The sequence below is a fragment of the Pogona vitticeps genome, chromosome ZW-PAR (assembly GCF_051106095.1).
Source record: "Pogona vitticeps strain Pit_001003342236 chromosome ZW-PAR, PviZW2.1, whole genome shotgun sequence".
Lineage (NCBI taxonomy): Eukaryota > Metazoa > Chordata > Lepidosauria > Squamata > Agamidae > Pogona > Pogona vitticeps.
The window spans coordinates 2,590,513-2,613,767 of NC_135800.1; the positions used below are offsets into that span (position 1 = coordinate 2,590,513).

At 47.0% G+C, this 23,255-nt stretch overlaps 2 protein-coding genes across 4 annotated transcripts in view; both read left to right on the plus strand.

Annotated features, from left to right (window-relative positions):
• The first annotated feature begins 102 nt into the window (after positions 1-102).
• On the plus strand, positions 103-9,769 carry TTF1 (transcription termination factor 1). 3 transcript variants are annotated; one of them, XM_072984578.2, is made up of 11 exons: positions 103-354; positions 786-1,681; positions 2,529-2,779; positions 3,596-3,781; positions 4,594-4,672; positions 5,629-5,759; positions 6,321-6,543; positions 7,099-7,188; positions 7,537-7,602; positions 8,193-8,278; positions 8,957-9,769. In XM_072984578.2, exons 1-11 carry the CDS (start codon positions 118-120, stop codon positions 9,187-9,189), a joined length of 2,478 nt encoding a protein of 825 aa, XP_072840679.2. In that variant the 5' UTR covers positions 103-117; the 3' UTR covers positions 9,190-9,769. The 3 variants fall into 3 exon arrangements, with proteins under 3 accessions (XP_072840679.2, XP_078238886.1, XP_072840680.2); XM_078382760.1 differs by having other exon boundaries at positions 292-413; XM_072984579.2 differs by having other exon boundaries at positions 324-438.
• Positions 9,770-11,133: 1,364 nt separating this feature from the next.
• The window catches only part of CFAP77 (cilia and flagella associated protein 77), a 45,625-nt gene continuing 33,503 nt past the window's right edge, over positions 11,134-23,255 (plus strand). The window contains exon 1 of the mRNA XM_072984704.2: positions 11,134-11,346. Coding sequence (XP_072840805.2) covers positions 11,167-11,346 — 180 coding nt within the window. The 5' untranslated portion in view covers positions 11,134-11,166. The remainder of the gene's footprint in view (positions 11,347-23,255) is intronic.

Here is a 23,255-nt window from a genome sequence, read left to right on the forward strand (position 1 = left end):
ATTTACCCGCCTTCTTCTTCTTCTTCTTCCTCCTCCTGAGCGTTGGGCTCCTGCCACTCAAGAGAAGGGCGACGGAAAAGGGGAGGGAGAGAGAGAGAGAAGAAGAGAGAGGGAAGGATGCGCGCATGCGCGCGCGCCTCGCGTTCTCGGTTGGTTCCAGAGGCCATATTCGCCGAGCCTGGGACCGGAAGTGGCGCAGGCCGATCTAGGCTTCAAGCGTGGCGCGACTCGCTGCTCCGTCTTCCTGGGCGTGACGCAAAAAGGGACGGAAGCCGACGAGGGTGGCGGAAAGGCTGGACGAGGGAGGCGGAAGAAGAACGTGGGGGAAGCGCTGGTGGAGGCGCAGCCGGGATGGTAATCATCATCATCATCATCACAACAGCAGCTACATCGTTGGGGTGGAGCTTTCGGAGGTCCTCGCCTGCGTGAATGCCTTAAGTTGGGGGGGGGGGAGATTCCAATTCCCATCATCCCCCACCCTGGCCTGTTGCCCTGGGGAGGATGGGATTTGTAGTCCGGCAGTAGGATGGGCCCCCACATGTTAATAGAGGCCATTTGTCACTGTATGCAAGCTTTTAGTTATGTTTCACTGATTTAACAGAAAAAAAAAATTGCAATTACAGGGCGTATGTATGTTTTAGTTAAAATATTGGGGTGCCCCGACTAGGTGACAGGATTTTTCAGATTAACTTTCCATATAAAGTTGTTGTTTTTTTCCCCAAATTCATTTTGCACATGTGAGCTTTCATCTCCTGCTCTCCGGTCTTTTTTTTTCTTTTTTTAAGGAAACGACAGACCGAGTCGACGCGTCGTATACCAACAGCGTTCAAGTCTTGGATATGCCGAAGAAGAAGAAAAAGAAAAGGAAATTGGAGGCCCTTGAGAGAGAAGCGGGCCAGCCGCCTGAGGATGTCCCCCCTCTTCATTCGCCCGTTTCTTCCGATCCTCCCCCCTTAGTTTCTTGGCAAATAGATTCAGAGGACAACCCGGTCCCTCGTAAGAAATCTAAGAAGAAGACAGCCGATAAAGAGATCTCTGACTCCCAGGATGGCAGTCCTTGGATTGCACTGGAGAAAGAGCTAAATAGCGAGGTTAGAGTCGATCTTGGGCACAAGAAGAAAAAGAAGAGGAAACGTCGGTCAAGCGAACAGGACGGCGTCTGTGAAATCTGTGTCCCCGAGAATCCAGAAGTAACCACCCATTTCCCTGAAGCGACTGATGTGGAAGTTGCCGAGCAAGGATATGAGAGCCCTCCCTTAAAGAAAAAGAAGAAGAAAAAGAAGAAGAAGAAAGCAAAAGAATTGTTAGCGGAGGAGGCAGAACGCAGCGAAATCTTGAGCCTGATGACAAACGGGAAGGCTGATTCTCCAGGGGCGCAAAACCCTAATCAGACTGACCACAGCGATGCTGAAGGCAGCCTGGAGCTTTTCTCATCCCCTCTGCTACTCCCCGAAACGCAGCACGACCCTCTTTTTGAGGAGGAGGAGAGTGGGGCGCCAGGATCGGACCCTCCTGACGTGGCCAACAGCTCCGTGGCGCCAAAGAAGGCGCGTAAGCGGAAAAAGAACCAGAGCAAACCACCCCGTGCCAAGGGTTCGGGCGCTAACGAAGACGACCTTGCCGCAGAAGAGAATAACGCTCGGGACGCGTTGAGTCCGACGTTGTGTGAGGAAAACCATGGGTACATTCTTGATCCTGGAAAGGCAGGCTTGGGGAGTGGGGAATATAGAATTTATTTTTTAATCTTTGAAATGGCATGATTCAATTGTCTAAAGCAATTCTTTTACAGTGGGACCCCCTTATCCACAGGATCAGTTTCCGCTGATTTGATTATTCACGGTCTGAAAATATTAAAAGAAATATCATAGATATATAGAAATAAATACAGTGGTACCTTGACTTATAAACGTCTCCACTTACAAACATTTTGAGTTACGAATGGCTCTGCTCGCAAAATGCTGTACTGGGGGTCCCACCTGTACTGTGATAACAATGTTCAGTGGTGCCTTGCTTGACGAGGATAATCTGTTCCAGTGAAATCGCTGTAGAATGAAATTGTCGTCAAGCGAAAGTAAAAAGCTCATTGAAATGCATTTAAACCCGGTTAATGTATTCCAATGGGTGAAATACCTCAGCGTCCAGCAAAGATCCTCCATAGGGCAGCCATTTTCCGGTGCCTGCAATGCATGGAATCCATCCTAAAGCACAGCAGGGAGCCATTTTGCACAGCGGGTGGCCATTTTGAAACCCAGTGATCAGCTGTTTTCTGATCATTGTTAAGCGAAAAATCGGTTCCCAAAGCAGGGGACCAATCATCGTCAAGCTTAATTCCTCCATTCAGTCATCGTTTCGTGATCGCAAAAAACTAATTGTCAAGTGATTTCCTCGCCTAACGAGGTAATCGTCAAGCATGGCACCACTGTAGTATAGATAAGCTCTGGCAGAAGTGAATGCTATTTTATAGAAAGTGAAGGAGTGTGGGGTTCCGCCCGCTCTCTGCACATGATGACATTTTGCTTTCCTCACAGGCTGCGAAAAAACACGACGTCCACCCATACAGATGTGGAAGAACCGTCTTCCCCACAGCATCCTGCTTCAGAAACGTCCTCCCTCTTCGATGATGACTTTCTGGAGTCTTTCAGCACCCCGGCGATCAATCTGGAGTCAACCACGAAAGAACTGGAGGAGTTCGTCCCTCATGTCAGGAGCCTCTCCGCTTCCGCTGTCCAGCAACTGGCTTCTCGGGACCTGGATCGGTTTAGAAGGTTTAAGAAACAAGGTGTGGATGATCTGGAAAGATCAGCCGTTGTCGTGAGGGTGGCCTGCATGAGTTAAGACAGGGAACGCTGTGTCGTAGGCCCATGATTTTTGCAGAGGGGAAACTGTTGACTACATATCCCATGATTCCCTTTCCCCCCAAATTATGTCTGTAGCAGCAGTGCATTTCATATGCTTACCCAAAGGACTTCAGGTATTTTTTTTATTGGTTTGGAACTGAAAAAGTCCCTTTGAAAGCCACAGAGAACAAGTGTACCATTTACGGTGGCTGCTTCTGGGCTATTATAGGTTCCCAAATTTTGCAAACTGCTCCGTCTGTCAGCTGAAAACAGCAGTGGGAGGCGTAAAACAGGGCTAAATCACCCCCTCCCCGGGAGTACAAAGAAATTTTTAAAGCCATCTTTGCACCCCTTGGGGCACGGTAGCTCATTGGTTTGAGCATCTGACTGCAAAGCCAGAGGTTGGGAGTTCGATTCCCCCATGGGGCCTCCTTGACGGGCTGGACTGGATGATCTTGAGGGTCCCTGCTCTGCTGTTCAAAGAGGATGTTTAGTAAATCACTTCCCCCCAACCTAAAAATATTTTAAATAAATAGAGCTGTTATATCCTGCTGTACAGTGGAAAGGCTGCGGGACCAGATTATCGGTTGGCAACCCAAGGCGGTAAATACCCTCCGTCTTCCATGGAGCGTAAACAGAAGGGAGCGTGGCTGAAAATGTCATCATACATTTTCTCATGTTCAGTGTTTTAGACCCCGTTCTAAAATCTCCGTCGTAGCGCTTCACTCCTCCGTCTTCCTGCCCCCATTACGTTCTAGGCATCGCGGTGAGGTTTGGCAAGTTTACCAAAAAGGAAGACAGATTATTGAAGGAGAACATCGAGGCCTTCTTAGAAGAAACCGGAATAGACAGTGCAGAGAAACTCTTGTTCACCCACAGATTTCCCGAAGAGAAAGCTGCCATCAACAAGCTGAAAGCCAGCCACCTCTTTGGGGTTCGGATTGGTGAGTTTTGACGGACGTCTCTCTTCTCGGCAGAGAGAAGGAGATCTTTTAATCGCCTAGTGAAGGCTCGGATGTGGTCCTCTTCGCCACAAGCCACATCATAAGCATGTCAGCGGAAAGCGAAACAGACTATTATAACTTTGGGGGGGGGTGTAAGCATTTATTTTCAACACTAGCTCTAAACATGTACAAAAATATCTCGACGCTATCATTATAGAAGCAGAAAGAATTCTCCCTTTTTTAAGTGAAACAGCTCAAAATACAACTGTTGTTATGTCTTTGACTGCTCTGATAGCAAAACCATGTAGAGTAGAACTCCCTCTCCCCCCATATCTGCTAAGGCCTCCTGTAGATGCTGAAAACTGTGGATGATAGCAAACGCTATTTTAATAGCATACACTAGACATAGCATGATCTCTGTTTCCTTCTAGTGGCCAGTTCTGGTACTGACATCATGGAAAATATATATATATCTTTAGCGAATGTTATTATTTAGCATGGTCTCCGGTTCCTGCTAGTTGCCAGTTCTGTTAACTTCCTATCTGTTTCCAGAATTTCTCCTTTAATATTTTCAGAAGTGGATAAGTGAATCACCGGATACTGATCCTGTGGATACAGAGGTCCTTTACTTCAGACTTTTGTGCATTTTAGACTCTATTCACATGCCACTTAATTCACTTATTTCAAAAAACAAAAATCAGATTGTGATTGTTATGTAGCCTGACACCTCATTGGCCTCAGAACCACGCACCCCCATTGATTCTCTGGTGCAGAGTTCTGGTTTCCTAATTTTTTTTGGTCCTGTCCCACAGCAGAAGGAATCCCCCGTCCCTGGCGGCTGGTCTATTATCGAGGGAGGAGACTCTTTGATCCCCAGAATCATAAAGGAAAGTAAGTGAAAGCAACCAGACTCTTTGTTTCCTTAATAGCAGGGTTGGATTGTGAGGGTCTCCTAGCCTAGTCATTATCTATCAGTTAATTAATCTATTCCATACGTTTATATACAGAAGGACTCCCTTATCTGCAGGATTCACTGATTCACTTATCCACAGTCTGAAAATATTAAAAGAAAAATCTCATATATTTTTAGCAATAAAGTTGCACATATGTAAAATAATAACATTTTGAAAAGTTCCTAGCCTACTTTTTTAAATGAAATGTTTTCAGGTAGCGGATAAGTGAATGTGTGGCTGCTGATGTGGGTGGGTGTCCTACCGTACACTTCTTTAAAAAAAAAAAAACAGACTCTGACTGTGGAACCTGGGCTACTGGAGTCCCCCCCCCCCCCAAAAAAAAATACGTGGAAATCGTCTCTACCTGATCCGCTAGATGGTGAAAGTTGACTTCCGAAGCCCTTCCTAGATTTTTTTAAAAAAAAGTTTGCATTTTTTGTGGAATTGCTGGGGTAGCGTCTTGCCCACCCATGAAATAAAACTTTTGATCTCATTCCGCTCGTCACTGACTTCCAGGTTGGCTCTTTCTCAGATAGGAAGAGTGTCGTCAAGTTGATTCTGATTTAGGGTGACCTTTTTTTGAGGTTTCGTAGGTAGACTCGGAGATGTGTTACTCTCTCCTTCCTTGGGACGGTGCCGCTGGCCCAAGGCTACCCGGGCTGCGTTTTCTCCCAGGAGTCCCCGTGCGGGGGAATCGAACCCCCAATCTTTGGATCCGCAGCCAGAGACCTCGACCGCTTGAGCTCTCCAGCCAGCTTTGTCAGATGGATGGCCCTAATAAGAAGGAGGCATTAAAAGTTTTGGTTTTTTTTAAATATGTAAATTGAAACTGTGGTGCATTGGGATGAGATGCCGTTAGTCCCCTAAGACCAGCAACTTTTTTCTGTTGTCTAGGTACTCCGAGGAAGAGAAACAGGAGCTCAAGAAATATCAGGCCATGTACGGCAATAACTGGACAAAGATTTCGGAGCTGATGTGCCGAAGCAGCAAATCGGTGGAGCAGAAGTTTTGTGACATTAGAAGTGGTGTGTTGTTGTTCCTGTGCACACACATGCACACCCTTTAGTCTCTCCTAAAAGCTAAGGCTTTGTGTGTTTTGGGCTTTAATTCCTCTTCCTCAAGAGCTGAATTGCGCAAATCGCACCCTTGCGTGATTCGTGGTGCAGGCGTTAAATTGCAATACTGCAGTCAAGACTCTGCTGTCAACCTGAATTCAATCCCTACGGGCTCAGGTAGATGGCTAGAGATGGATCCAATCCTTCCGGTGTCGGTAAACTGAGAACCCAGCTTGTTTTGGGGAGGGGGGCAACGCGTAGCGTGCTTTAAGCACTTTTTAATTTGTCTAGCCGCATATAAGTTTCCAGCAGGAGAGTTCCTCTTTGTTTACCCTGTGTGACTTTATACTTTTTCCAGACAAGAGATGACCCTTAGAAATGGCGACGTTTAATTTCAGTCTTGCAAAACTGATCTTAGTTAGGAAAACAAAGACCCATCGTGTCTCGTTGCTTACATTCGTACAGATCTGCTGAGTGTGCCGATCATAAATTGCTTTGTCCTCTTTTTTTTTTTTACCTTTATGCATCTAGATCCGAAGTCCGGTCACTGGAGTGAAGAAGAGACCGAGAAATTAATTCGGGTCGTCGCCAAGGTGCTGAGGCCGAAAGCAAAAAGCGCAGGCTCCACCCAGGACCCAAAGAATGGCAATCGGACGCTCCTGCTTGACCGTGAAATGCTTTACAAGGGCATCCCATGGGTTCAAATTGAAGCTGAAATGGGAACCAGAAATTGGAAGCAGTGCAGAAAGAAGTGGTAAGGATGACTTTCGATCCAGGATAAGTAGGGGGGAATAATACAGTAGGACCACCGCATCCGCTGATTCACTTATCCACAATCTGAATTTTTTTAAAAAATAGGAAAATAACAATCTTTTGGGAGGTTTTCTTTTCCTATTTTGATGATCGTGGATAAGTCAATTACCAGATACAGGTCCTGCGGAGAAGGTGGTCCTAATGCATTGTTTATGGCACAAGACTTGAAGTTTAGACTTCTTTTTTCTTAGTGGAAAAGCCACTACTTCTAGTGTGCAAATCCGAGTGGGTTTTGAACTACAGCTTCCACACTTTACCTAGGGAGTCCTGGGACCCAGGGGTCATCCAGAAGCACAACCGTACCCAACCCAGACTCATCTTACGCAGGAGCAGGCTAAAAAGACCAGTTCATAGATCTTGGGTGTAAAAAAAAAATCTGTATTCCCAAGAATCAGATTCAGTATCACTCCAGGCAGCCAAGAGAACAAAGCACCAGAGCTGGACCGGTCATTAAATTTAAATTTTGTATTTTGTGTCTCTTTTTTTAAAAAAAAAGGTCTTCAATCGTAACCAAGAAGCTAGCCGGAGGGCAGACGGCGCGTACGCAATCGGAAAGCACCCGGTTCAGGATTAAACTCATCAGAAGGTAGTAGCACGTTCCCTGCCTTTTTAAACTTGTACGAACTGCTCGAATCGTGACGTACTTTAGCCCAATAAGTTGCAATGAGGGCCGGCCCATTCAGATCAACAAGAACAGACAGAGGAACTGACTCACCATATCCCCATCAATTCAGTGGGGCTACTCTAGTGCCATTTATGCGGCTAAGTCGCAGGATTTGTGCTTTTTCCAGAGGGACGAGCCGTTCCTCAGCTGTTCTTAATGGACTGTCGAATTTTCATTCATTCAGTGGGCCTCCTCTAGTTGCAGCTTACGGTGCTAAGCAGTTCGGGGGTTCGGCCAATGAACGACACCCCAAACCTTTTTGTATTTCAGGCTGAATAAACTGGACGTCGAGGAGGAGTCCGAAATCAACTGGGAAGACATCTCGAGCGCCATGGGGTAATATACATATATTTTATTTTAATGTTTTCAAATATTATTTCCAGTATCTGCGGATCGTGATCCCATGGATAAGGGAATCCTACTGTATTTATTTTTATATGGTCGCTTTCTACAACAAGCTCTGCCCACAGCAGTGGTGGTTCTCAACCTGGGGGTCCCCAGATGTTCTGGGACTAAAACTCCCAGAAGCCTTTGCCGCCACCTGTGCTGGCCAAGATTTCTGGGAGTTGTAGTCCACCAACATCTGGGGATCCCAGGCTGTTTCTTGATGAAACACGGCGTGTAAAAATTGTCACATTTTTGCAAAACATGGGACAGGCTGGAAACCCAGGTGGGTTTGTGGACGGATTTGGTTGGGACCTTTAAAAGGTGGTGACTTTGGGCCTTTCCAGATGGTCCCAGTTTGCCCGCAACTTGGAAATACTGGGAGAAAAGGGCTGCAGAGTCATTTATGACTTCAGGGGAGGGAGCGACAGAAGACCTTGGACCTGCTTCGCCAGGTCTACCTCCTAGGACTTGTGAAATTAAGAAACGAGGAGATAGCCCTTCAACTTACACAGCAATTCTTTTTCTTTTTCTTCCTCCAGAAATCTCCCTCCAAACTATCTGCAAAGCAGGTATTACAAAATGAAAACATCCTATGTTCCTTTCTGGAACCGAAAACCATTTTCTGGTGAGTCAGAGGGATTTTAGAGGGTGAGGAAGATCTGGAATTCCCGTCTTTGCTGCCTCTGAGCAGCGGGCGAAGACCTTTCTCTTCAGGCAGGCTTTTCCTTCAGTCAGTGAGGGCCTAAGAGACAATAAGCAGGATAGTTTATACTCTGTTTAATGTTATTCATTAAAATCCGCCTTAAAAAATATTCCTAACGGTAAAGTTAGCAGAACTGGCCAGTGGAGGGAGCCAGAGAGCATGGTATGCATTCACTGGAGAAAATACATTTCTATAGTGTCATTATCAGAACTGGCCATTGGAGGGAGCTAGAGAGCATCTACGTATAGCGTTTGCAGTAATCTACATTTTTTCAGAAGCGAGGGGTACCTGGAACCATCAACCCCATGGATATTGGGGGGTCCAACTGATTTGAGGAATTTACTGTTTTTAATATTGTGTTTTTAATGTTGTCAGCTGCCTTGGGGGTCCTTTCTTAGGAGAAAGACGAAGCAAACAACATTTGAAATAAATAAGTCGGGCCGATCTGTTTCGGAAGAGATCAGGGGGGTGCGTTGTTCAAATCCCACAAGAAGGACCCAAACCCGTGTTCCGGGGTGGTCCTCTTGCTTCTCGCCGGCTTATCCGGTTCTCTCCCGACACCCAAACTCACTACGAATTTGCTTTTGTTTCCTGCTCAAGAAATCATCTATTACCTCTACAAGAAGAAGCTTCCGCAACTCAAGAGGCGAGTCAAAGAAAGGGCCGCTGTGAAAACGGCCGTGTCGGCAGCCGCCAAGGATAATCCGGGGAAAGACGCCTTTCTGTTCAGTTACTTCTTTCCGGACGACGGCCAGGACTGTCCCACGGACGACGAGGAGGAGACAGGGAAAGCCGGTCCAGACGAACTCCAAGAGTTCTCCCACCCATCGTAACGATTGAGAGAAAGAAGTGAAACGGAGCTCTCAATTTTTCAAAACGGTGATTTTGTCTCGGACTGAGGCCCCTTTCAGATGTTCGGCCGTACGATTGGCTGTGGGGTTGCAGCTCCTTCGTGCTCGGCTGTCCTGGCTAGGGAGAATGGTCGCTGTTATCCAGCCGGATCCAGAGGACTGGGAAAGAGAGCTGGCCCTCTCTTTTCCATTGAGTGGCCTTTTTTTAAAAGGCCACCGTGCTTTCTGAGTTCTGGAGACCTCCGTTTATCTTGACTTAATTGGTGGTTCCTTAGCTTGGGGTCCCCGAGATGTTCTTGGCCGAAAACTCCCAGAAGGCCCCTTAATTTCTGTAGGTCTGCTTGAATACATCGTCATCAAAACCCAGGTGTTTCTGCTCCATTGGCCACAAGCATTTTAGTAGACACGAATAAAGGGAAAAAGAATGACCTCCATGGGGTTGATCTTTATTTAAAGAAACAAACCACTGAAGATAATTGAAAAAAAGGTTTTATAAAAGTAAATATATATGCAAAGTCTTGTTTGTCTATTTTTGATTAAAGCCTTTTTCTATTAAAAAAAAGGTGCCTCTTGTTTTATCTGTGTTCTTCCTACATGCTCCTGAGTAGGCAATAAGTTGGGAGATTTACATGATCAACAAAGCTTTGGCCATCTCGGTGTTGCTTTTAGCAGGGGTAAGGTGTGCCCCTTCAGTTTAAATTGGATTGCAACGCTCAACTTCCCACTGGTTTGCCTTGCTAGGGGCTCTCGAGTACAAATCCTGCCAGGCGAACCTCGTCTCATTTTTTTGATCAGGTAACCTCCCCGGTAGACGGTGGGAATGCTGTGGATGTAATATATCTTGACTTCATCAAAGGCTTTGAGAATGTGACCGGCGAGCTAACTAAGTGTGCACTGGATACAACAGGTGTCTGGCAGATCCCCAGTTGGTCACAGAACATGTAATAATAAGCTCAAGCTGCAGGAAACCAGATCTGGTTGAATATCAGGAAAAAAAATCCTTAACAGTATGACCATGGAGCCTATGCCTCAGGAGGGGGTGAGCGCTCCAGCGCTGGAGGCCTTCAGGAGAAAATTAGGCTGACTTCTGTCCGATCTGCTTTGGTCTAGATTCCTGCTTTGAGGAGGGGGCTGGACTAGATGGCCTCAGAAGCCCCTTCCAACTCCCATGATTCCAAATGATATTTTTTATGCCCCATGGAAATGAGAATGAACTTGCCAGGTCCAAGGAGTAAAAGTCAAGCCATAAATATCATTTGCCCTTTCCCCCCCCATTACCTGTCGGAGTCTGTCTCCCGAAGGTCCTCTGCCCCAACCCTCCGGATCCGCCCCCCCCCAAGGCTGGGCTCCCCCATGGAGCCACCCCTGGATAGACTCAGAAGCCATGGGCTTGAATTTTGCAAAGGGGATTTTAAAAAACCCCAGCCTTTTTTTTTTCATGCCCCCCCCCCTCCAGCAAACAAGAGAGAAATAACATCTATTTCCACCCTTGCAGGGACTCTGCTTGGAGAGGCAGGTCGTTGGGCAACCGCAGTTGCTGCATCAACCCGCGTGGCCGAACCTCTTTGGTTAGCGTCCCCCGTCGCCATGGGAACGGTCCCTACCATTCCGTGGCTGGAGGGGAGGGGGGGGAAAGGAAGCTCTTCTTTGAGCAAAAAATAAAAAGGGGGGGATTGATCCAGAAGGGCTTGATCCAGAAAGGGGGGGCTCCCCCAGAGAAGCTCTCCTCTTCCCCCCCTCAAGGCTTTGGGGCAGGAGGGGCGTCTTTTCTCCCTTTTCCCTTCTGACTCCCCCCCTCCCCACAATCGACCCCCCCACCTCACCCCCCCCCCGACAGGGGCACTCCTGGAGCCTTTGCGCTCCCCCCCCCCGGGCAGGCTCTCTCCTCTCTCTCTCTCTCTTGCAGAAGGAGAACCCCCCTCCCGCTGGGGGAATCCCTCTGGGGGGAATCCCCCCACCATGGCCACCCGGGCCCCCCCTCCGCCCCTGCCTCCCCCTTTATCCCGCCGGCTCAGCGTCAGCCAGCTCTGCCCCCCTCCCCGCCGGCCCCGCACCCTGGCCGAGGTGGCCCCGGGGGACGAGGACGAGCGCCTCGGGGTGGCCCGCGAGAGCATGCTCCAGAACCCCATCCTCCTCAAGGTGAGGGGTCAGGGGGGACGGGTTGGGGGTGGGTTTGGGGGGCTCGGGTGGGGTCCCTCTCTTGCGCCCGTCCAGGCAACCGAGCCTGACCGAGCCCCCCCCAGGGAAGCCCTGATCTTGGCTTGGGGGGGAGGTTCTGGGGGGTCCACGGATTCACTTATCCGCGGTCTGGAAAGATGACGTGTATTTCTCTTACCTGCATCTCTATATCTCTGTATATCTATATATTGGCGGCAAACAACAACCAGGACGAGAGGCTCAAATAACATGGGGAAGTGCATTGATGCAAGACCCGAAAGTCCTATATATTAGGTCTCCCTCTCTTTTCGTTCCTTCCTCCCTCCCTTCCTTCCTATCTACCCAACCTTTCAAGCCATCTATCTATCTATCTATCTATCTATCTATCTATCTATCTGTCTGTCTGTCTGTCTGTCTGTCTGTCTGTCTGCCTGCCTGCCTGCCTGCCTGCCTGCCTGCCTGCCTGCCTGCCTGCCTGCCTGCCTGCCTGCCTGCCTGCCTGCCTGCCTGCCTGCCTGCCTGCCTGCCTGCCTGCCTGCCTGCCTGCCTGCCTGCCTGCCTGCCTGCCTTCCCCACCCTATTAGTGCTTCAGCACAGTTTACAAGCAGTTAAAACAGAATGGCAACAAAAACAAAGTTATAAACCCAAGAAGATGTTACCCGCATGACCACAAAGTCTAAGAACTAGAAAACCCCATGGTGCAATTAATTCTCGGTCTGAATCATCCTCATATGCCGTCAAATTAGTTCTGACCTATGGTGACTCTTTTCCTGGATTTTCCAGGTCGAGAGAACTCACTCAGAGGTGGTCTCTGCTGCCCTTCTTCTGGGGGGGAGCCCTGGGACTTTGTGCCACTGGCCCAAGGCTACCCAGGCTGGCTTTTCTCCCAAGAGGCACAGAGCGGGAATCGAACTCCCAGCCTTTGGCTCCGCAGCCAGAGACCTCAACCACTGAGCCGTCCAGCGGCCCTCCATGCGCTTAACGGTATTGTAAATAATTGCAAGGATTCCAGCTCATGGCATGCCCCAATGAATACGCACCACGAGAACATAGATGCCGTTCTAATGCGAATATGAATTGGCTCTAATAAAATAGATGACGTGTACGTTTTCTGGCAGAAATAAGTATAGTAGCTTTGGCTCGCCTGGAAAACTGATTGGCGAGTTGAAGATAAAAGATGTTTAGAATCTGAGATGTGGAATCACTGCCTCACCGAAATGCCAAATAAACACGAGAGGGCAGCACGTGACTAATAATTGTTAGAAGGAGGTTAGTAAAGTAACAAGAGCTCATATCATAAAATGAATGTTTCAACTGCGTTTTCTTGCTTGTTTGCCCATTGGGAGGCGGGGGGCGTACTGTCCTTAATTTTGTGATTTAACGACTTTATTTTGTTGTGGTTATGTCATTGCGTCCCTTATGGCGATGAACGATGAACGAGCCCTCGCCCAAACGTCTCAACCGCCCGGCTCAGCTTTTGCAAAACTCAATCCTGTGACTTCGTTTGGTGAATCAGTCCATCTCGTATTTAGTCATCCTCCTCTGTATCGCCGCGTCTGGATACCTGGTTTAAGGGTTGTTGTGTTTTGGCGAAAAATTCCTCTTTTCTTTCAACTCCTCTCAGTTTCTTTTCGAAGCCATCTACCTCCTAAGAACTCACTCAATGGAAGGACTTTGCTTTCCAACCTGGAGTAGAAAAGAGACCGGCTACCTGGTCTTGCAAAATTTCTGGAGAGGTTCGCTGCCTTATTTCTGGATTTTGGGGCTTGAAATCCCACCAGACTAACCGCCCAGCCCCGAAAGGACACACGAAAGCCAATGAAACCATCGCCGTCGTATCCCAAACAATTTCAGCCCCAAATTAGAAATCATCCTCATCATCTTTGAACTGCAAAGCTGGGAGGGACGCTCTGGGTCACGGAGTCCAGCAGCCCTTGTTAAGGAGATTCAAACTCCCAACCTCTGACTTAAACCACTGAGCTGTCCAGTCAATTACTGAACACTAATTTGGATGTTTCACATCATCATCATCATCATCATCATCATCATCATCATCATCATCTTAGGACTGCCCTTGTCAAGAAGGCCCAGGAGGGACTTGAATTCCCAACCTTTGGGTCTACAGCCACTGACTTAAATCATTCAGCTATCCACTTTTTTACAGTGTTTCTCTGAATTTTATCTATGAAACATCAGGTCTATCAATTCAATTAATTTCATTTTCTAATTTTTTCCAGTTGCATCAAGTCCAGCCCTTGTCAAGGAGGTCCCGTAGGGGGTGGGGGAATCGAACTCCCAACCTAGATGCCTAAACCACCAAGCTATCCAACAATTCCTTTTTTTAAAAAAAGGACTGTCCTCTATTTGAATGTCTCCTCTGCGTGAAAAAAAATGTAGTCGAATTCCATTTAAAATTTCCCGAAGAAGGAAAGCAGCAAAGAACTTTGAAGGGAAGTCTTTTTTATTATTTTTTTAATTGCATGTAAAATATTAGGGCATAAAACATGATGTACGTATGCTAGTAAACACTTTGCACGTGGACAGAGGAAAATCAAGTTGGGTACACGGATCTCGTGGCCACACCATTTTGATAACCGGGTGACCTATGGATGGAAAAGTGAGGATCAGAGAAATCCACCCTGGTTTTGCCTTCCATCTCCTCTACTTTGCTGTTCAACTCAGAGTTGGAAGGAGGGGAAAAAAAAAAAACAAAACCCAAATTAGCTTTTGTATCCCTTCCACGGGTGGTCGCCTGGAGAAAGACCCTCCGTGCACCCTAGACGACCGGGTAAAGAATTCTTTCCCGATCCACTTTATTCACTTATATCAACAAGTCACATTTTTTTCTCTCTCCGAGGGCCGGCTGGAAAAAAAGGGGGCCGAACGCTGGCGGCCCTTTTTTTTGATCAGGAACGGAAGAAAGACCGGGTCGGACCGTCCCTGGGAAACGGAGCCCGTTGGAGCGTACGAATCAAGAGGATAAAACCGTTATTAGCAGCTTAGCCTTCGCCATGAACAAAAAAAAGCCACAGTCCCAGATTGCACTCGTAGTTCGTTAGCATTTAGATGGGATGGAACGAGGCCCCACAATAGGTATCAAATCCAAACTCTTGGGCTCAGCAAGAAGGATTAATTTCTTTAACCAACACGCCAGCCTGTGCCCTCTTCTTATTACCCTTGCCTTGTCATCCTCCGTGTTAGATCTGATTGAAGATTAAACCATTTAGGCCTCCCTCCCTGTTTGCCCCTGAAAAGCAAGAAGGGGAGAGAAAGCTTTCCCCCCCCCCACCCGACCCTATTGAACGCTGCATTCTCTGGCTGGTCCCCCCCCCCATCAGCACCCGGGCAGGCGAAGCTCCTAATTCTGCTTCATTTAAACTTCATCAACTTTTCCAATCAAGTGGAAAGATCTTGAAATAGGCTCGGATAAGCGGAGAGCCAAAAGCGTACCTTTCCGTCAGATAATTTATTCCATTTTGGGGTGTGTGTGTGTGTGTTTCCCCCCCCTCCCATCCCACCTCTTTTCTCTCCGGTCTTTCTCCCAACTTCCCCCCCTCCATTTTCTTAATTTTTTTCTTCTCCTCCTCCTTTTTCGCACCCTTCCTCTGATGCCGAAAATGAGATTACAGTATTTAAATGACTATGATAATCAATCCGGGGACCTCGAGCCGAGATTGAGGTTAATTTTTCTGAGCAGAACAAAGAATCCAGAGGCCTCAGAGAGATGAGCAATCTGGGTTTGTGTAAAAGGGCCCCCCCTTTCCGAAAAATCGGTATTAGGAGCCGTTTCTTGTTCCTAACTAGAAAGCTGTTGAGATTCTTCTCTTTCTTTCTTCTATTTTTTTTTTCCAGCGGATTGGACGCAGGCCTTAAGAGAGTTGAAATGTAATTTGCAGCCGATAAACAGCTAAGGACCTTCCGTGAACAATTTTTTAAAAAGCAGTCATGTACACGGTGCCTTTCGTGATATAATGAAACAGCAACCCCCTTGCCGTAGTTATATTTAAACGGAACATGGCGTACCTCCCCGGCTTTCCTAAAAATGCTAGGTCCATTTTAAAAAGTGCTCAATGGCTGGGATCTTTTAAAAAGAAGCGAGGATCCACCTGTATAGGTCGCAGATAACCAGAAGGGTTTGTGAAAAAGTGAGCCGGTTTGTGTTCAATCTCACGATTCGAGGGTGGTCTTGGCCAGATCAAGGTAGTCGGAGAAGGCTGGATGGTGGGAGTCCTAGCTGGACTACAACTCCCATCCTGCTTCACCGGGGGGGGGAACATGGGAGAATTGAGTATGAGAACGGCCCCCTTCCATAAAACGCAGATCATACACAGTTGGACCAGACTTTGGAAGTCCTGCTTAAATGCAAATTCAAATAGCGATGGTGTTTTCAATAAAAAATACAGTCTGTCTCAGCAGAATCTCAGCTGAAGAGGAGGCAAAGAATAAATGTGCCTATTTATGGAATGACTGGATAGTTCGGTGGTTTCGGGATCTGGCTGCGGGGCCAGAGGTTGACTCCTTGATAGGGGCAGGACTTCATGAGTCATGGAGTCCCTTCCAGTTCTTCAGCTCTAAGACAACAACGATGGGCAGGATCCGTGCTCCGTCATCCCAGAGTGCGGGACACACGTCATCATGGGCTCGAGCGACAGGAAGCCAGATGTTTGGCTGAATATCAGGAAAAACTTCTCAACTGTTCGAGTAGTACGACGATGGGACCCATGACCTCAAGGGGAGGCGGGGAGCGCTCCAACGCTGGAGGCCTTCAAGAGAAAATGGGACCATCGTCTGTCCGATCTGCTTGGATTGGGATTCCTGCCTTGAGCAGGGGGTTGGACTGGATGACCTTCGAGGCCCCTTCCAACTCCATCATTCCCGGATTCTATTATTTGAAGACGATGATATTTCTCCCTTGCTTTCTTTCTTCCTGGCCCTTCCCCGTCACACTTCTCTGATACCACCCTGACCAGTCCTTTTGCCTTAGGTGAGACCTGAGATTAGACATCGTTTTAGGGGCGATTATGTCCCTCAAGGATGCGAGCGGTTTTGGAAGAAAATTGGCGAGGACGTTGTTTGGGAATTCTCAATAACCATTAAAATTGTCCTTCGGGATCACTGATATATTCCGTCCTGTGTTTTTAGACATGCCTTCCGTTTAACTTAGAAAAACAGTTTTGATGGTTAAGAAGAAAAGATTTAAAAAAAAAAACACCACAACACTTCTCATTTCTTACATCCACACACAAAGGCCCCGAAGTAATAAGGCCGATTTTGATCACCTTGCCGGCCCACGACTCTGGAGTCTATAACAACAACGACGGTTTAATCCTGCCCATCCCGTCTCCTCAATGGAAATGTACATTTTTTGTTTGCTTCCATTTCGGCTGCCTTGTTAAATCTGTTTTAAGCGCTGCTACTTGGCGTTATCTTTTTATTTCTGTCAGGAGAACAGACGTGTCAGGTTGCGTATAGAACATTCATTCACCAAAGCGAGGGCTTGTGTGTCCCCCCCCCCCCAACCTGTCTGCCTAGCAATTTTGAGCAGAAAATGAAACCATCTTTCAACAGAACGAGCAACATCAGTTTTTGGACAGACTTACGATGATAGAAGAGATTGCGAAAAAAAAAGGTAGACGGAAAAACGGGGAACGGAGAAGGATGGCGTTCTTAGACAGTCTTAGGAAACGGAAGGAAGGACCTAAGTAATCCACAGTCGTCTGAATAATCCATAGAAGTGGGAAGCACAAGATGGCAGATTTACTCAGGAGGTAACACACACACACACCACATTAAGGCATGTGGCAAACTGTATGCTTAGGCCCTTGAAAAGTAACGACTTCCAGGTAACATTACGAGCAAGAAAGATCTTGGGATTGTCCTCGATCCCAAACTAAATATGAGCCAACGGCGTGACGCGGCTGCAAAAATGGCCAATACATTCGCAGAAATCTGTTTTCCAAATCCTGGGAAGTACATACTCTCTCCCCTCTGTTCAAGACGAGTTAGGCGCTGAGTCCTGTGTCTCATTCTGGACACCACCCTTTAAGAAGGATGCAAACTGGAGCAAGAGGAGGGCAAGAAGGAGGATGATCAGGGGACTGGAAACCAAGCGCTCGGAGGAAAGACAGTGGGTTGGACTGGATGACCTTCGAGGCCCCTTCCAACTCCATCATTCTATGATCCACACGGAGTTATATGTTTATATGCCTTGCTTCCTCAGCCTTTTAGCGACTTCATTTCTGGGGGGTTGAGCCGGTCCTCTTCCTTACGGTTCCCTGCTTTGAGCTAATATTGACTTGCCATGGGGAAATTAAAACTCCATTAAGATCGGGTGCAGGAGCTTGCTGCGCCATTAACGAAGGCCGAACCTGCAATTAATTGGGTTTGTCAGTTACCACTTTTAACGCCACGGAGGCGGAGAGGAAGACGGGACAAAGCGGCCCCAAACAATCATTTCTGGAAATGATGCCATCTAAATAAGATAATGAGGAGATAACGGTGATTATTAGCAGAGTCGGAAAATATGGTGTGCGTTGCCTCAAAATAAAAAATAAAAAAGAGTTAATAGCCAAGATGGCTTAGAGTCGTCATAAAGCATATGGCTACATGAGAACGGGGGGGGGGGGGGGCTGGTATCGTAAGAGATTAATTATATTTTATGCAAACAGCTGCTCCTCTTAACGACAAGTCCTTTTTTAATGGTATCACTCTTTATTGTCTCGTACGATCCCAACTTTCTTCATCCGGATTTAAGGAGCCATTTTAAAGTTTGGGGAGTCTTGAAAATAATAATAATAATAAAAAACTCCAGCGAGGCTGTTAACCAAACAGAAATCTGTACGAATGGGTTCTCCGTCTTGTTTTGTAGAGCTGTTTTCTGTTCCCCTTCCTTCGAAATGGGGGTCGCTGTGTTAGGATGATTGCAGCAAAAAAAACAGGCACAGAGTTCTGGCAGGGTCTTAAAGATAGGGTTGTGCGGCCATCAGCTTTTGTTGATTTCTTTTAACCTCTTAAGCTTGCCGTTGGCCAACCGGTGTCTTGATGGTGGTTGTCGGTCATTTTGTGCTCCCTCCTGTGTTGAACAAGCTTCCCCCCTCCCCTCTAAAACATCTGGAAGGGCAGAAGATGTACATGGCCATTCAAGTCGGCCATTGAACCAAAAGGGAGATGATGGGGAAGCACATCATTTTGGAGATGAAAGTTTAATGGCTTGAACTGTTCCTGTGAATTGCGGCATATATTGGCTTTCATTGCCTCCCAAAAAGGGGGTCGCCAGCCACCACTGCAAAAGTAACTTTTGGAAGTTACTAGAAAATGTTACTCATGGCACCAGTAAAATACCATATTTTTCCGTGTATAAGACTATACTTTTGTCTAACATCTTTAGAATAAAAATTGAGGGTCGTCTTATACACGGAAGTAAACTGAGGAGAGAACAAAACTAAGTGGAGGGGAAAGCAGGGATCAAAGCGATCCTGCAGCGCTTTGATCCCTTTCCCCTTACACTTGCTAAACCCCACTTAGATTTCTTAATTCTGGATTAGAAAAGTGGTGGGCGTCTTATACATGGGGGCGTCTTATGCACGGAAAAAATATGGTAACTCGTCGTTAGCTTACTTCTGAAATACATTAAATGTAACTGCATTGTGTTAACGCTCGTCCCCTAAAGTTATATCTCGCCCTCGTAACAGCCGCAAGCTGTTATAAACTCAATAGTACGCTTCAGTTATGCCCTGGATGAGGCCGAAGGACATCGTGGGAGAGCCTTAATTGATTATCCGCCAAGATCCTCTTTCTTCCCCGCCTCTAGTCACTGTAATGATAAGGTATTGGATTTATAAGCCACAAGGAGGGGTGGCCAGCCTAAACAAAGCTCGACCAAGCTGCTAATTAAAATTGCTTGTCTCCTCCTGACGAGGGCTAATGGGACAAAGAGCGGAAATAGAGGAAGGCTAATGACATGGTGGCGGTCGGATTTCTGGCCCCGATTTCTGTCTTCTTCTGTTTAAAGAGCTGTTTAAGGCTCCGGACTTTAACCTGGTAGATTCATTTGTGAGTCCTTTGACTTAGTGACAGCAGGACTACAGTTTCCATCATTCCCAGGGGGGCCCTTGGGGCCGTGAACAGGCCAGCGCTCATTAGACACTGGGGGAAGTGGTTTCCAGACAATCTCAAGGAAGGAAGTTGGGAAAGGTTTTTTTGAGCTGATTTAAATGCAAAGACAAATTCTAGGGGGTGTGCCTGGGTTTAAGAGTATTTTTAAGACTCCCTTTTGGTCACATGCAAAGGGTGAAACCCTTTGCTCGAGTTCCTTGGGACTTGGTACAAAAGACTCTGACTTGAACCCAGGACTCGGTCCCAAAGATTCACCCTCGAACTCAGGACTTGGTCTCAAAGACTTGCCATTTCCTTCGAATGGAGTTCTTCTCATCATCCCCGCCTTGTCCGTGCAAACCTACCCCCCCCGGTCTCCGTTCATCGGGGAAAATATGCCGCCATCGCCACCGCCTCGCGTGTAATTTGGTTTCGAATTGCAGCTTATAAGCAGGCCGTCCTGCCCTGTTTAAAAAGAAGGGAGTCCTACATGCCTTCTACATAAAGAACAATTCCTTGTGCCTAGAAGTGGCTTTCTCCCTCTGCCCTCTTTCCTCCCATCTCAGCCTTGTTTTATGCAAGCTGTTTTGCAAAATTTATCGACTTACGAATCTGCCTTGGGTGGTGTGGTATTCCCCTCCCCATGACTGCGCTCCTCTTTCGAACCCACAGCTGTTGCGATAACTTTGGCCTCGGCGTTCCCCTGCGGGCAGATGTTCAGAACGCCGGATTCCTCCGGGTGGCGGACGTTAAACCTGTGCCACGCTTAAGAGCCACCTGTCTTGGGGGAAAAAACCCATAAAAAATAACATTTACGCCCCTTGTAGGAGCTGGTTCGAAGACTGGAACTGGGAAGTCCAGTTGGGGAGTATGGAAGTCGTAGTCCAAGAAGTAAACATCTCAAGTCTCTATACTTAGCATCATCTCTGGCTCCCACTAGTGGCCAGTTCTGGTAACGTCATCTTAAAAAAATATACTGTATATTTATGGAATTTTTCTTTTAATGTTTTTAGAAATTAGATAAGGGAGTCAGCGGATACGGATCCTGTGGATACAGGGGTCCTACTGTAGTGCAATCCATTCATTTTAAAAAGTCCAAACTCTAAACGAGATTCAGCAGCAATTACCCGGGACCTTAAACTCTTGAATGTCACAGTTTTACTTCCCCAAATGAAAAACGCTATTTTATTCCTGCGTCATCCTGCTCGTTTTGCTGAATTCTGACCTCAAGCCACTTGTCTTTTCCTTCATTACCTTTAAAAAAAAAACGCTATGGGGTAGCTGACAGTCTCTCGATAACTTCAGCGTCAGGTATATCAGCTGGAGTAATTTATCCCCCTTTCCTTTGGATGGCATTCCCTCCGTGGCTTGAAGAAAGCTGAGCAGTTGTTTTAATAGATTTGGGGTTTTATCGGCTTCTGGGTTTGCAGAGTGGCGTAATAATCATAAATTATGGAAGTAATAAGTAGTTCACAACGCAAGCCCAATGACAGCTTTTCTACACCCTTTCCTCAGCTTCAGGAAGGAGGGGAAAAATAATTTATGGACCCAATCTTGTAAATTTAGAAGCATAATAAATTACCAAGGTTTCCTTCCCCCCCATCTAATTTGAGGCACTGCAGCTGTATTTTGCAAACCATAAACCCTCTTTCAACCTCGTCCTCAGCAAAGCAACAGATATACAGCTAGATTTCACAGGGACTCGGAGAAAACATCTCTTAAGGATGGGAGCTGGATGTGGTTTGCCCACGGGAAATGACGTAGATTTAGTTTTGATCATTGCCCACAGCGAGACTCGAACCAGTGACTTGAGGATCGCCGTGAGAAGATCTGGCTTCGGTAAGCGGAAGTGGAGGAAGATAAACAAGACCTGGTTTTGCCCCCAAATTGAAAGGAGCGAAACCAGGTCTTATTATCTCCCTGCAAAGAATCTCTTTACTTCTAAGTACAAGCCAGAAAGGGCTGTGTGATTTTTCTTAAGAGCTTTTGAAAGCTTCACGCTTCTGATTTGCCTGAATCTGCGATTCCTTGACCCAGACCAGAATCATTTTGAGTTTTTGCACCAGGTGTCAATCCCATGGATGAATTGCTGCTGATGAAGAAATCAACGTAGGCATTTGCTGTTGTGCCCAGCATTGCCTGGCATCGCACTCCATCTCTTTCCTCTCTTGCTACGCTTGGTCAATATTAACCAATCAAAACACATCACATGTATTATCTCAAGAAGTAAGGTACAGTAGGGCCCCTGTAGCTGTAGGATCACTATCCACTGATTCCCTTATTCACGGTCTAAAAATATCAAAACATTCTAGAAATATATATTTCTAAAGATGACATTACCAGAACTGGCCAATAGAGGGAGCAAGAGATCATGCTATGCATAGCATTCACTAGAGAAATATATATTTTATGATGTCATTACCAAAACCAGCCACTAGATGGAAACAGAGACCATGCTTGGTAGAGTGTTTGCCTTTATCTGTGTTTCTCAGTATCCACAGCTGGAATGGATTCCCCCATGGATGCAGGGGTCCTTCTGTACACCCAAGCAGAGGCTGATGATTTTCAAAGTCCAAGCAGCAAGGCAGTCCACCACAGTATGACAGAAGACCTCTGTTGCTGAGGCCAGTTCTGGGAGAGAGAACCGCTCCTTAAATAGCTTTCCCTCCAGGTTTGCAGGTGAGCCTCATGAGTGGCCCAGCAGCTGCTACCCAGGCCAGGGTCCGATCCTGCAAACACCTTGGTCAGGCTGGCCCCGATCCTGCCACTGCCAGGGCGGTGCAGGCCAGATCCTCACAACGATGAGGTGGCAGAAGAGGGAATGCATTGGAAACTTACGGGAGCTGTCCGAAGTGCTGAACCACACCCATACAATAGGTTCGGCCTCTTAAAAGTTCAAGGCGAAACCCGGAGCACCCCACTTCCCGTGACCTCAGCAACGCGAGCCGCAACGTCTGTAAACCGCGACAGATTTTTATTCTCGTATTACCGGCGAGGGATCTGAGTCTCATGGAAGGTTGAATGGCCAAGGCCGTTGAACATCCCCATGACATCGATAAGGGTTGTAGAACGTAAGGTTTCTCATTGAAAACTTGCATTCTGTCCACTTTTCCCCGGTCACAAGGCTGAGCCTTTGTGATCGGGCCTCCGATTCAGCTTCGCTAAGCTTCTGGCCCTTGACAGACCTCCATGCATAGACAAATCCTTCAGCAAACTCAGCCTTCTGCACCAACGGCCGGCAATTATTCTGTGAAGTCAGCCTCTTAATAGAATTATGTTAACACAGTGCAGTGTATTAAATATAAAATAAGCCATAATTTATCCGCGGAAGGGTGGGAGTGCCGGGTTTTAAGCGAAAGGTAGCATTTGCCACCCATATGCAAATCGCCTGGCTTTTTTAAAGCAAACCGTAGATTTTGCTTTACGGTTTCGGCATTTAACAACCGGGGGGGGACAAGAAATGAAGCCTCAAGGGGAAATGCCTGGTGCTTTCGTGGTTTTGCAAAGCGGATCGGCATCGTTGCACAAGGAGAGTACACCTTTATTATTTTGCTTTGAATCTCATTTTCTCTCTTTCCCCTTCCTGTACAGACCCGCCTTTTAAAAATGTGCAAACAAGAGGTCCATCATCTCCTCCCTGGACGCTGGTGGTTCCTACATCAATAAAGTGGTGAATCCACTTCGGCTTTTAGTTTGACCTTTACAGCAGCTACTCGAGATGCTGGATCCTGTCCCCTAAATAATATCAGCACCCCGGATAGCTCCTGTAAGTAAATGGAGGAGAAGACTCATTTACT